This window comes from Colius striatus, chromosome Z, assembly GCF_028858725.1.
Source record: "Colius striatus isolate bColStr4 chromosome Z, bColStr4.1.hap1, whole genome shotgun sequence".
In the NCBI taxonomy this organism is placed as follows: domain Eukaryota; kingdom Metazoa; phylum Chordata; class Aves; order Coliiformes; family Coliidae; genus Colius; species Colius striatus.
Genome location: NC_084790.1, coordinates 87986211 through 88001258, shown reverse-complemented (window position 1 = coordinate 88001258; position 15048 = coordinate 87986211). Strand labels below are relative to the sequence as shown.

The 15048-nt window shown below is 46.8% G+C and overlaps 1 protein-coding gene across 4 annotated transcripts in view; it reads right to left on the bottom strand.

Moving 5' to 3' along the window:
- The window catches only part of WDR7 (WD repeat domain 7), a 151154-nt gene that overhangs the window by 47168 nt on the left and 88938 nt on the right, over positions 1-15048 (bottom strand). For all 4 annotated transcript variants that reach the window (XM_062017941.1, XM_062017942.1, XM_062017940.1 and 1 more), the window contains one exon: positions 6301-6487. In XM_062017941.1, coding sequence (XP_061873925.1) covers positions 6301-6487 — 187 coding nt within the window. The remainder of the gene's footprint in view (positions 1-6300; positions 6488-15048) is intronic.

The following is a 15048-nucleotide window of genomic DNA, read 5'->3' as shown; positions in this document are numbered from 1 at the left end:
ACAAAACACAAGGAACGTGCATTTAAAAAGCTGATTCTTAAAACAAATGGAAAGATCCAGCTACCTGGGCAGAGCTGTAGGTCATACCTAGGAAAAAGGTGGATGGAGAAGGTTTTGATGGTGATGAGCAGAAATACAGCAATTAGATCTCTACATTTCCTGACTTCCATAAAGCAATGACAGATAAAAACTTCATGGGACTAAGGATGTGACATTCCAGCATGAAAGGTAAGGATTATGATGAATATCCCTTTGCTAACTGGACACAGAGAGGGAAGCTGAGCATCGTCCCAGCTGTTTGCACAGCGGATTGATGCTACAGGGATCTGTTGGAGGGTGCAGGGACAGAGCCATCCTGCCCTTCGGGACAAAACGATACTCAGCCTCTTTTCTCTCCTCTGACTGGAGACTTCGCTTTGATGCTCTGAGGTCAGCAGGAGGGGGAGGAAAAGGAAGATGGGTATATCCCATCTCATTTAACAGAAACTTCTACATCAATACACCTCAAAACCACTTTTGCTTACATGGGCAGCCTTGAAGTGATGGCTGAAGAAAAGGGAGGAACCAAACTCCCTCTGCAGCTGAAGCCAGCCAGTGTGGAACTCCTCTTCCTCAGCCTCAGCATTGATATCACTGCCCTTCACATTACACAGCTGCAGCTCACCTAGGCTGAGCTCCAGTACCGCGGAATCAAAGGGCTAAACCAGAACCGACAATGACACAAATCCCTGCAGTTTCCAGATTTAAATCAGGAAGAATCTTGACACAGCACCTTAAGGACCATGTACCCAGCTCACATCTCTCCTTTTAAACCACTCTGTTTTACTGTTATAAAAATTACAGAGTCATAGAGTGGAGGGGTTGGAAGGGACCTTTTGAGATCATCCAGTCCAAACCCCTGCAGAAGCAGCTCCCACCTAGATCAGGTCACACAGGAACGTGTCCAGGTGGGTTTGGAAACCTCCCTAGAAGGAGCCTCCACACCCTCCCTGGGCAGCCTGGGCCAGGGCTCCCTCACTCAAACACTCAGTTTGTCCTGATGTTTCAATGGAACTGTTTGTGTTCCAGCTTCATCCCATCACCCCTTGTCCTGTCACTAGATACCTCTGGAATAAGGGATGTCCCAAGCTCCTGACACCCACCATTGAGATATTTGTCAGTATTCATGAGATCCCCAAATATAAATATAAAAATATAAAAGTATAGTAAAGTTTTCCACTGAACACAATCAAAACTAAAGAGGTTATTTCAGTACTCACATACATAAAACACAGGGGTCGATTAGAATGCAATTTGCCAGTTCAGGTATATTATGTCATAATCTATATCAAACTGTAGCTTGTAATCCAAAGAGCAAAACCAACGGACTGCAATGGAACCCACCACCATCCATGCCAAGAAATCAAAGCCTGGAAAACTGCTCTTAATCCTCACAACGGAGTGGTTTGACTCAGCAAGGCAGGCTTGCACAGCCCAGCCTTTGGGGCCCAGGATGGACAGGGGGAGTTACAAATAGCAGAGTTTTGGATAAAAACTCAGTTACTTATTTAATTCAGAAGGGAAAAAAGAGAAAAACTGCCTTTTTTTTTTCTTTTTTGGTCAATAACTGTGAAGTGTTTTTGTTGTTCTGTTGTGGGGTTTTTTTTAAAGCAGAAGCTTGACATAAAAGCTCTTTCATGAAATGTTCTTAACGTCAGGGAGAGAAGCCAGGCAGCTGTGCACTGTTATTGTGTACATGGTAAATCAGGCACAAAAAGGGGCAGCTCAGCAGGGCACCGGGAGGGTAAGATGCACACTTAACCCCCTGCACACATTGTTGCTCTGTTTCTTTCCATCTTTGCCTGTCTACAGTCGGTACTGTATCTGTCATGAACGTAACAGGCCATTTTCAATCTAAATCTTGTTATGGATTAATAAGCAAACACTTTCTCGCTTATTATGCAATTTATCATGATGAAAATTGCATTGGGCTCCTCAAGGCTACATGCTGATACATTCATTTATTCAGTGCTCTGTGGATAGAGAGCCATACTAATCTTTATGACAGCTAAGGATGTAATCGCAGGATGAAAATGACTTTCTGAACAACTGCTGTGGCTTGGCTGCTGCAAGTCTGTATTTACATACAATGGGGCTCAGGAGCTTCTCTGGGAAGGTAAAACATTGTGGTTGCTTTTGCCACACTGTAAGAAATAATTGGAGTTCAGGTAACGATGTTGATGCGGGTTGTGCCCCTTTCTGCATTAACACCCCCCCGAAACACAGCCGTCGCTCCTTCTTTAAAGATCTGGAGGAAACCATAGCTGCTATACAAAATGGGTATTATCTGCCCTGGTATAACGTAGAAGAAAGCCAGAATTCCCAACACCTCCACAGATGGATGATGAAAAGCACAGTGGTATCAGGACAGCCCTGCTCTGTTCCTTCTTGTATGTAGAATGACAGAGTCACAGCATGGTGGGGGTTGGAAGGGACCTTTGGAGATCATCCAGCCCAACCCCCCTGCAGAAGCAGGTCATGTAGCATTTAAAACGAGCATGTTCATAGACCAACATTTGTAATCACGTTTGCAGAGTGAACTTCCCTTGCACCAGAGCAGCCTGCAGCACGGTGAGACCACAAATCAACGCTGAGGTTCCACGCTACGCCCGTGTAGGAGTGCTCCTGGGGTTAAACGTTACCGCTACAAGCTAAAGGCATTCCTGACTAAAACAGGAAAGTGATGAAAAACAGAAATACATCAACACCTGGCTAATTTCTAAGCAGAAGGGTCTTCAGAGCTTCAGAGGGTGAGACATAAAAGAGCAGAGTTTACTGTGGTTCAGCAATCAGCAGCCTTAGAGCAAAGCCTAAAACTGGCCAATTACTAAGGACTTCCTTTTAATACTAAATGTAATTACTAATAACACTAACTAATATGATTGCTGCAATGCTGTAAAGACCTGTGAGCTAAGCAACCTCCCTCCTTCCCTCTGCTCACTGTCTCATGGGCAGATGAACGTCCACCTGACCACTGAAGCAGCTTTAAAACAGCTCTGCTGATACTTCCTTCTCCTCTGACGTACAACTCCCCTCTCCCACCTGCTTCAAGGGTACTCCCAGGAAGCTCCACAGACATCAGCAATGCCATCAGGCAAAATATGACCTGCTGAAAAATGAATCTCTGTGTTTTGTCAGGAGAAATACAGTAAAATTAATACCTAAATAAGCAATTACGATGACCTTGGCAAATTCAGACACTAGTGGGTTTTGGTGGTGGTTTCTTTTCTTCCCCAAGCAAAAACCTTGCAAAGAAAACACCACAGACCATCCAGTGTTTCTTTAGGAATGAAGCTGTTTTGCCATTAGGAGCAGTTCATCAACTACTGAGGGGATCACAAATTAACTCTTAAGGAACGTCACCAGTTAAAACATTATGTGGAAAGCACTACGTAAGGTAAAACTAAAGCACAAAGTGTGTTAAAAGCAACGCCAGGGAATATTCACACAGTGCTGGGGAGGGCAGACATGGCCCTGGTGCAGATCAGGAACGCTCTCCTGGAATCAAGGGCAGCGTCGTGATGTGCAGTGGCTGTTGGTTTGGAAACCCCCGTCAGCACAGCCCATGCACACTTGGCAACAGCCAGTGCATCTGGGGGCAGAAACCTGCTTCAGAACAAAAACCTGTTGAGGTTCTATTAGCAAAAAAACATCCATGATTTCTGTACTTCATGTGATGGAAAGTATCATTAACTTTAAACTTTTTTGCCCCAGGCCAGGCTGGGGGTGACCTGCTGGAGAGCAGCTCTGCAGAGACAGACCTGGCAGTGCTGGCTGATAATAAACTGCCCATGAGCAGCAACGTGGCCTCGTGGGCAAGAAGCCAATGGCAGCCTGGGGGCATCCAGCAGAGTGTGGGCAGCAGGGCCAGGGAGGTTCTGCTCCCCCTCTGCTCTGGTGAGGCCTCATCTGGAGTCCTGTGTCCAGTTGTGGGCTCCCCAGCTGCAGAGGGACAGGGAACTGCTGCAGAGAGGCCAGTGCAGGGCCAGCAAGATGCTCAGGGCACTGGAGCATCTTCCTTGTGAGGAAAGGCTGCGGGACCTGGGGCTGTTCAGTCTGGAGGAGACTGAGGGGGGAGCTCATTAATATTGACAAATATCTCACTGGTGGGTGTCAGGAGGTTGGGACAGCACCTTTTTTTTTCTATTGTATCCAGTGACAGGACAAGGGGTGATGGGATGAAGCTGGAACACAAACAGTTGCATTGAAACATCAGGACAAACTGTTTGAGTGTTTGAGTGAGGGAGCCCTGGCCCAGGCTGCCCAGGGAGGGTGTGGAGGCTCCTTCCTTGGAGGGCTTCAAGACCCTGCTTCTGCAGGGGGTTGGACTGCATCAGCTCTAAAGGTCCCTTCCAACCCCTATCATCCTATGATTCTGTGATTCTATGATTGTTAGTGATGGTGATTTTCCAAGTGTGTGTCTGCAGAACTTCAGTACTCCAGTGTTAATTTGTACTGACAACCCAATAAATACCCAATCTGTAATTACTCCAGGCAATCCTCCACCTGGAGCAGCAGCTACCTGTTCTGTTTGTCCTAACAGCAATAATTTGTTCCATGCACCTATGAAGGCAAACTTTGCCTCAGCAGCACTAACGTACATCCACTTGCATTTTTCAAGCTTTTCCATTAAAAGCAGGAAGCCTGGAATAGCTTTCAAAGCCAATTACAGCAAGCATAGTATCATTGCCTTATTTCGTACAAACAGCCTACTGTGATTGCTTTTGATAGGGGCTTTTTTCCCTTACACACAGAGATCAGAGCCTCTGCTTTTGCATCTTTAAATCATTCGGGGGGGGGGGGTTAGCTAAAAAATCTAAATACAGAAAAGAATGGCTCAGATTGAGATTGAGAATAAATTTCAGACAAGATGATCAATTTTACAGCAAACTAACAAAAACAAGGGCTACGTTGCAAACCCTTCCCTGTGTAAATTGTCCTGCTGTCATTAATCAGATTAATGGTGTGAATAAAGACTGTTCATGTGAGAATCGGGGCCCCAGTTGGAATTTATTACATTTAGGCCTCAGATCATAAAGTTCACGGATAACTCCACAGAAATGCTACTCGTGCCCTGCAAAGCTGCACACGTTAAATGAATCCCAAGTGTTAGTGCTCAAGAATCCCATTATCTTGATATAAAACGCATTAAAAACCAGGCAAGACGCAATCCTTACTGCACAAGTCACCTTAATGTCTTTTGCATTTAGCCTTAATTATTTGACTCAGCCCTAATTATTTGATGGTGTGATTGATAGTTCGTGGCACTACCGAATGTCATAACTTGTGTATATGTAACTCTAAGTTGTGCAGTTACAGGAACTGTCAAGAAACTGAACAAACAGTCCAACTTACAACCCCACCACAACCCAATATATGTTTGCTGTGTGTCTTATGTGGAAGTATCAGACTGTCTCATGAAACCCTCCCCCCACAGCCCCCAATTACAAACCCCTAATTGAAAGAAGATTTTATTTCAAGGTTACAACAGAGGTGCAAGACAGCGTACCGTATAAATCTTGATTTAAGACACTTTAATAAGTTGTTCTCTGACCCTGGAGACAGGCTGTGGTCTACTGAGTTTATGATTTCTGAGCAATCCTTAAATCTAAAGTTACCTTGCTGCTATTAATAGTGATGCTGTTAATAAAATAACCACCTGTTCCAAAATGTACTTTCCAAACCAATTCACGCACTGATGGGATGGCTTGTAAGACCAGGGGGAAAAAAATACCCATTCACTCAGACACAAAGGTGGAAAATACCTGCTGAAAAGGCTATTTTCACAGTACAAAAAGGGTAAAAAAACGCAAGAGTTCAAGACAGGGAGAGATATTTTAGATAGAAAATATGTTTAACTCTCTTTTCTCGGAATGACTATCAGTGTGACTGAGGGATCAATGCTGTGCTCTCCTGGGAAACACCTACCAAATGTTTGATGTCTCCCAGTTGTATGTGGGGTGACTCAGTGCCAAGAGCAGCCAGAGCCACTCTGCACAAGGGCCCAGACCTCTCCTGCTGTGGTTAAACCCTCTCCCTTCTGAGGTGGATCTCTGGCAAACCCAGCCAGACCAAAGCAGACTTTGGAAACGTCACTTTGACCGTGCTGGTTCAAATGCAAAACCTGAAACAAGGTGCCATTCCTCATCCCACCTGCCTCCCAAGTCCCACAGCCGCCAGGGTCCGGAGCGGCCGCTGCGACACCTCGTCCTGCAGGTGGGATGCAGGCAAGCACCGGCAAGGGCACGCTGAGACACCTACTTAGCCAGCTGCTTCTCGGCGTCGGCGCAGAGCTCCAGCAGGCCCATCAGCACGGCCGACACGTCCATGTAGGGCTCCCAGACGGTGAAGCCGCGGCCGATGAGGTCGATGGCGGTTCTGCGGATGGTGCTGTGCGCAGGCAGCTTGGGGCTGGGCGGCTGCAGCAGCAGGAACGTCAGTGCCTTGCCTGCCAAGGGGAACGGGACAGAGGAGGACAGTGAAAAGGGAGCTGCGGAGGTGGGTTTGACTTGTTTACAAACACTTGCTCTTGAGAAACATGTAGCATGGAAATCTGCCCGCACGTCGCCACGTTAAAGCTTTACCTCACCAAGGAGAGGCAGAAGCTTGACTGCAGGGTCTTCCAGAGGCAGTAAGAATGAGAAAGACACAGTTCTGTGGGTATCAGCTGTGTTCATTAACCACAGGGTACACGATGCCCCAAGACTGAGCTCCTGAGTGATCTGATCTAAGCAGACCTGCTTGAGTACAGGGGTTGGACTGGATGATCTTTAGAGGTCCCTTCCAACCCCCACCATTCTATCATTCCATGATGCCCTCTGCCATGGATTTCACACCAAATCCAGATAGAAACCCACAGCAGCCCTGGAGGTTGACATTAATGACCCTCAAAAGGCAGGGGATGCCAGGATGGGCTGCTGCAGAGAAACTGCATCCACGCTCCCCGTTAACCCCTCTTTGCTCAATGAAGAGCAGAGGGTAGAGAGGCTGCTCTGGAATACACAAGCACGGATTAGAAACGTGCACCCCACGAGCAACGCTGCAACCTCATCAGTTGCTGCCTGAGAGAACTTTAAAGCACCCTCAAAGGCAGGGACAGACGGTTTGCTACTGGAACACCTCAGTCTGCACAGCACCGTGACCCGAATCAGCCCCATCACAACACTGACAGTGTTGAGTCTTAAGCCAAGTGTTGGTACTACAAAAAAGAAAAGGCACTAAATGTATTTTTGGAACAAAAAGTAATCTAAGAAGTCCACATGCCTAAACATTCCTGCCTGAAAACTGTGCAAAAAACCCTGGAATAAATGAAAACGGAGATGATAAAATAAGCACAATGGAAATGAGCAAACAGATCCTCCCCCCAACAGGTGTTTGCTCAGCAAATCCTGAAAAACTCTAACAATACTAACACAGGTAGTAAAGCTTTCAGAAGAAAGGTACAGAACTGTGACAGAAAGTCTAAGAAAACCACCAAACCTGGCAGAAGAGAGCACTGGTGGTAACACAGCAAAGCTCCCTGAGCTGCTCAGCAGCACTGCCTCCCTGGCTCAGAACCCACGTACCCAGCTCCACAGCGAGCATATTTCTTCCTTGCAAAGCATACTTCCTACTGACACTTCCTCACTGTCAGATGTGTGGAGATGAGTAATACGTGGGAAGGGAATGAAATCTTTGGTAAAGCCTGTGATGGCTTTGTCCCAGGATGTTTGTGAACGCATCTGCTCCCAGATTTCAGTCCCTACAGAGCCCTGCCTGGGCCTTCTGCTCAAGGGAAAACAGTGTGTGAGCATTTAAATAATAATACCTGCCTACCTAGAGAGCAGGAATCTCCCAGGGCAGGCTCTGGATCCCTCCTACTGAGGAGCTGCACTCATTTTTTCACAGAATCATAGCATGGTGGGGGTTGGAAGGGACCAGAGCTCATCCAGTCCAACCCCCTGCAGAAGCAGCTCCCACCTAGATCAGGTCACACAGGAACGTGTCCAGGTGGGTCTTGAAGCCCTCCAAGGAAGGAGCCTCCACACCCTCCCTGGGCAGCCTGGGCCAGGGCTCCCTCACTCAAACACTGACACAGTTTGTCCTGATGTTTCAATGCAACCGTTTGTGTTCCAGCTTCATCCCATCAATGATCCCCCTCCTTACTGAAACCAGCAGCAGAATCTGGAATTACAAGACAAACGGGGTTTCCCAAATCAAAGAGCAGGACATTGCAGCTGCTCTTAGGAGGAGCACACTGCAGAGGAGCCCAGGCAGCAGAGGACGGCAGCTGGGGCTGGTGGCTCTGCCCTGGGAGCTACCTGCAGCACTGCCTCCCTTCCTGAGGGCTGCACGCCTAACTCTTGCATTGTACCGTGACTGCCTCTCAGTGTCAGCATCCATCCTCATTAACTCGCTCTCCTTCCTCCCCACATCACCTTTTTTCTTCTCTTTTAGAGCACAGAATAGCTTAAGGAGGTGGGGGGAGAAAGAGAAGTGATGTTCTGAACGTCAGCATGCCCGAATGCTAACCCATGCTCCACGTACTGAGGAAAGGAGAGTATTAATGTCACTTGATAGACTACTTTTAATACAATTACACACATAAAAATACACTGAAGTTCTAACCCAAGCAACGCTTCCAGGTGTTTTACCATTATCTCTACATAATTATCTGTTACTTCTTTGTGATGCTCATTTCGCTTGCTGCTGTGAGGAGAACCCCTTGATTTTAACAGCTTTTGGGACGTGTCCTCTTGCTTGTTTTGTTTATGAAATACACTGGCTGTCATTTTGAGCATTCAGAACACACTTTCCCAGTCTGCTCACACTGGCCCCCTTAGATGGGTGCCACGAAACAACTGAAAGTGTCCTCCTGAAGCGCCCAGCGCGTCCTGAAGCTCCAATCTGTGTGGATATAAGACCCTTATCCACAAGCGTCACTACTCAAACATCACTGCAATAAAACACGCCTTTTTCACAGGAACCCTCACAGTGTTGCTCCTGCTGACACCTGCCTCGTGTATATCGAGCTGAAGGAAAAGATGAACTAAACAAAAGTCGTTGTGCTGCCCGTTTCTCAGCCTGAACATCTTTGTTTAAGCTTTGACTTGGTTTAAATGAACGAATTAATATTGACAAAAACATCAACTAAGCTAATGAGTTGTTAGTTAAGGCAATAAACATGTCACATTAGAGTCAGCGCAGTAAAGAGGTAATTAGCCCTGGAAGAGCTCTGCTGATTGGGGTTGTGGAGCTCCCGTGCCCTTCACCCTTGGGTGCAGTGCATGGGGCAGGACCAGGAGCAGCCCCACACCCGTGGGCTCACCCCCACTGCCCAGGGCAGGTCTCTGCTCGTGCCTGGAGCTGACTCAGCACCTTCTATTGAACACACATCCCCTGTGATACCACACAAGCAAGGTTAAATCTACTTAAAGGCATTTTAGTAGAAGTCTGGGCCAAGACAGTGATGTGACAGAAAAGATCCTACTGAAGATGAACACAGCTTGTGACTGCACTCCAGAATGCACCTTCAACGCCTTCATCAACCACCTGGGTGAGGGCACAGAGGGACCCTCAGCAAGTTCCCTGCTGGCACCAAACTGGGAGCTCTGGCTGATTCACCAGAGGCTGTGCTGCCAGTCAGTGAGAGCTGGGCAGGCTGAGAGTTGGGCACAGAGGAACCTGCTGAGGTTCAACAAGGGCGAGGGCAGAGTCCTGCAGCTGGGGAGGAACAACCCCCTGCCCCAGGCCAGGCTGGGGGTGACCTGCTGGAGAGCAGCTCTGCAGAGACAGACCTGGCAGTGCTGGCTGATAATAAACTGACCATGAGCAGCAACGTGGCCTCGTGGGCAAGAAGCCAATGCCAGCCTGGGGGCATCCAGCAGAGTGTGGGCAGCAGGGCCAGGGAGGTTCTGCTCCCCCTCTGCTCTGCCACATCTGCTGAGGCCTCATCTGGAGTTCTGTGCTTCTGCAGGAGCTTTGGACTGGATGATCTCTAAAAATCCCTTCAACCCCCACCATTCTGTGATTCTATGGTTGATTCCTGCCTTCACAAGGATATCCCTTCCATGCATACTGAAATTCCTGCAAGCACGGAATGTTGTCTCTCCTGCTGGAAAACAACATCAACCTCTTCCAATACAAAATGGAATGATACCCATGTACCCTTTGACATAAAATGTCATTAAAACACAAACCAACAAAAGCTCCTTTCATTAAAAGTTAGGGTGCACTTTACAAGGCAGAATTACTTCAAGCAATGACAGCAGGAACGTAGCTCAGGAAATGGCATTTCTGTGTGAATTTGTGTTAAAATACGATCTCGTTCCAGATGTTTCCTTCTGCCTCAGTACACACGTCACAAGTGAAGGGTGTGAGGAGGCTGGAGCCAGGCTGTGCTCCATGATGGCCAGTGACAGGACAAGGGGCAACGGGCACAAGCTGGAACAGAAGAGGTTCCAAAGCAACACAAGGACAAACTTGTTCCCTGTTGAGGTGAGGGAGCACTGGCAGGGGCTGCCCAGATGGGCTGTGGAGGCTCCTTCTCTGGAGACATTCAACCCCAGCTGGATGAGTCCCTGTGTGCCCTGCTCTAGGTGGTGCTGCTATGGCAGGGGGGTTGCACTGGATGAGCCTTCAAGGTCCCTTCCAGCCCTTGGGATTCTGTGATTCTGTGAAGCAATGCAGAGTGAACAAGGCAGCGATTTTTTTTCCCTGGACAGAGCTGACCAAGGGAGGTACCAGGAGCAGCACAACCAGGCTGCATTTTTCTTAATCAGCAGAGAAAGATAAAACTTTGGACACCAATACTGAACTGCTTCAACATTTAGGATAGAGATAGCAAAACTACCAGTCCTCTGGAACCATTTCTACAGGTCCCTACAGGAACAGCCCATGGACACCCACACAACAGCTGTACCCAGCAAACAGAGGCACAGTTACAAACACTTCTGCTTCTTCATGTGTGTACTGAAACAGTAAAATCAAGGTAGGAGTCTTATGTCATTTCTACTAATGAAAACATGACACAAATATTGAGGCTTCCCAGTTATTTGCAACGTGTGTATAGCCCCCTGGACTTCTGGTTTGTCTTTGCTAGCTGAATCTCCAGAGGTCTGGCTGAATTTCACCAGCCAGCATCCTTATCCCCATTTTGCCAATACATTTTAAAACAATTAAATAATTTGCTCAGGAAAATCAATAGCACAGGCATGAATGAGACACTGATAACTCGAGTTCCCACTCTCCAGTCCCCACTAAATAAAAATGACAGACTTCAGGAACGTGATTTAACTTACTTTGCATATTTTTTCTGGTTTTATGTAAAAAAAAAAGTGAAGAATCACAGCTTTAACCCTTTTCAGTCTGCCCATCCCTCCCTGTGTCCATGGGCACGGTGTACAAGAAATTAAACCAAACTGGGATCTTGTCTGGATGATTTTTGCCTGGTTTGATGAATACCTATGCAAAATGGTTACATGAAGACAGAAACATGAATGTGCACAGTTGGGTTAAAAAAACAGCCCATAACCTCTTAATCTCTCCCCTCTTCTCTTGAACTTTTACTACCATCTTTCAGACAGGTATAAAAATCAGGGGACGTTTTTAGGCCTAAAATTAACAAGTTGTATTATTTGAGGATTTCTTCCTAAAGATGTAAGGATGAAAAGATTTTTTCCAGCCCCACTAAGTGCCAAGTTTACTCCTTGTCACAGGATTCACCTTCGGTTTCTTTTCTCCTCTAACATAGTTCTGACACTGAAATGTTTTCAAATCAACTTAGGCTAGGAGAGACATCCTGATGAGCTCTGCAAGTCATTTGAGTATTACTCTCACAACATCTTCCTTGTGAGGAAAGGCTGCGGGACCTGGGGCTGTTTAGTCTGGAGGAGACTGAGGGGGGAGCTCATTAATATTGACAAAAATCTCACTGGTGGGTGTCAGGAGGTTGGGGCAGCACTTTTTTTTTGTGTTGTATCCAGTGACAGGACAAGGGGTGATGGGATGAAGCTGGAACACAAACGGTTCCACTGAAACATCAGGACAAACTGTTTGAGTGTTTGAGTGAGGGAGCCCTGGCCCAGGCTGCCCAGGGAGGGTGTGGAGGCTCCTTCCTTGGAGGGCTTCAAGACCCACCTGGGCACGTTCCTGTGTGACCTGATCTAGGTGGGAGCTGCTTCTGCAGGGGATTGGACTGGTTGATCTCTAAGGGTCGTTTCCAACTCTACCATTCCATGATGCTAGGTGCAATGGCTGCAACTTCTAAGGTAGCTTCAGAATTTACAGGAATAACTGCATTTCTTTTCAGAGGCACAGAGTACACCAAGAAGCTAAGTAGTTACTGTGTGTGAAACTTGTGAGACTGCATCTTAACCACAGAAAAAAACAATTTAGATTTAAATTCGAGTTTCTCCTGTGTGAAAGGAGAAAAGCAAAGAGGCTGAGGAGAAATAATCCCCAATACCTACGTGTCAGAGCGAGTGACACTCCTAAAGCCCTGCGAATGCAGGGCTGGGGCTGCCATGTCCTCACCAACCTGCCAGCTGAGGGGACACCCGGGCAGGGAGGGCAGAGCAATTCTCTCAGACAGCCTGGGCTGCTGTGCAGTTGTTTTGTGCTGCAGATGAGGAGGATTGCTGCTTGGTTTCTCTCCATGGCTGGCAGAGGAAGCGTTGGGTTGTGTTGCTGGCTGGTTGCTTCTCACCGTTTCATTCACTCTGCAATGGTTCAGAATTAATCCTGAATATTCCTGATGCAGCCAAGATTTTCCAGGCTGCTCCTACCTGCTGGTGGCTGAGAACAATAAGCTGTTCACTGTGCAGACAATCAATAGCCTCCACCTGCTCCTACTGGCCACTGCAAAGGGAAGGCAGCGGTCCCCGCTCATGGGGCTCACCATGCACCCACTGTCCCTTTGGCTTTGTTCTTCTGAGGGCTGGAGAACACCCCTATCACAAATACTCCAGAAGCAATACAGGCTTGAAAAACACCAAGAGAAAACTAGTCCCTGTTTATATTGTCAGGAAATTTAACTTACTGTCTGTGGCTCTCATGAGCTGAAAAAAGAGCAGAAGCTGGCACTGGCAAAAGTGTACGTTGAAAATGACATTTATGACTTGCCCTAAGTCCTTTACCTCACTGATACTGAAAAGGTGAGTATTTGCAAATGTAGAAATGCTGAGAGATGAGTAACTGGAGCACAGAAGGGGCAGCGGACACTGGTGGGACATCACCAGGCTGGCTCTGCCAGCCCAAGCCAATATGAAAAGGGTGTCCTGCGATTCATAACAACCTCTCAGCACGTGAAAACCAAATGCTCTCTTAAGTGTGTGTGTTTCTGCAGCACATATTTAACTCGGTGCTTTACTGGTGCTTCATTTTTTTACAAGCCAAAACCAGGAGGTTTTCTCATATCTGACCAGAAAGCAAGTGTTCCTCACCCACTGCGAAGCCTTAAAAACATCAGAAAAGTTGTTTAATCACATGAGGAACGTGTTAATTACCTGTGCAAATTCTGGGGATTTAAGAGAGGTTTAGCAGGTCAGGACAACCAATCCCAGCTGCAGTAAATCCCCAGCCTTTCTATTAGGCAGAATAATAGATATTGCTTTTTACATTAAATGGACAGTGAAGAATATCCGTAAGTGGGGCCAGAGGAGCGCTGCCCCGACGCTGGCTTGAAACTGTCAGGTTCTGCACAACTCCTTAGGAAGGGAGACAAAGGGAAAAGAAGAAAATGTGTGTAACAGCTGGTTTCCCAGTCTTTTCTGTTTTCTGTCCAACTCTGGCCTAGTTACACTGACCTAACAGTGCCATTTTTCTTCCTCTCAAAACCTGCAGCGGAGGAATCAAATGTGAAAGCAAGATCAATTCTGTTCCAAGACAGTAAATGAGTTTTAGATCAGACTTGTTTCAATTTATGAGAGAACTCAGCTATGCTGCCTTAAATGTATTCTTCCTCTAACTATAAAATTATATTACATTGCTATAGAAAGAGTAAACTATCATTATTTTAATCCAAAGTGTGTTTATAATCTATCCAGCAGGAAGGAGAAAGTCAATACGAGTCGAGTCACAGCTGTGCATTAAACTTGATATTTTCATTCCTGTTAATTGCATAATTCCATTAAGCTATGCTGTTTATTTTAACTTAAATTATACAATGCTTTCTAAATAAAGCTATTCCCATAAAAAAGATCCTCGTTTCACAGGAAACACAGAATCACAGAACCTGAAAGCAGCTGCTTTTGCTGTCACAGTGCTAACCAAACTATACCCGAACCTCAGAAGTTTCCTCCTGTTGCACATCACTGTAACAAATTTTCCCAAGTGGTTCAGACAACTCACAAGCCAGCAGAAGATGCACAACAGCAATGAAATAAGTCAACCTCCAGGAGTCAGGGGTCAGAATGTAACCTTCCCCATAGCACCCGAGTCTGATATATGAATATATGCACACAACAGTCACGTGTATTTTACTCCTAACTGCTGCAAAGCCCGATGAGGAATACAAAACCTCACGGCAGCCCAGCTATTTTAGGTTGCTCTCCAGGGTCTGTCATCCCACAGGTGCCTGCTCCCTCAGTTTTGGCAGCACACCTATGAAGCAGCTGATGTCATCGCCATTAGCCTCTTTACACAGCAACCCCGGAATGGATTCAACTGGATTTACCTCTGGTGAAAGTAAAACCCGAGTGACTGGGCACTGCTGGAGTGAGGGGTTATGTTCACGTGCAGTTAAATAGCTTTGAAGATGAAATCAAAGCTCTCCACAGGCCAGGCTGCAGGATAAAACCACCTCCTTTTCTTTTTGGCTGTTGCTACACGTTTTGAATTACAACCCGTTCGAGCCATAGCTTGACACAAAGACTCCAGCAATAACATCTCTTATGCTAAAGTGGTAACTACAGCAACAGAAAGATAACCACAGGAGCAGTGATTGGTTTTCCAAGAGGCAGACCTCAGAACCAGCTCACCAGCGTGTCAGCCCAGTGCTGATGGATTGCATCCCCCGCAGCAGCCGGCTGT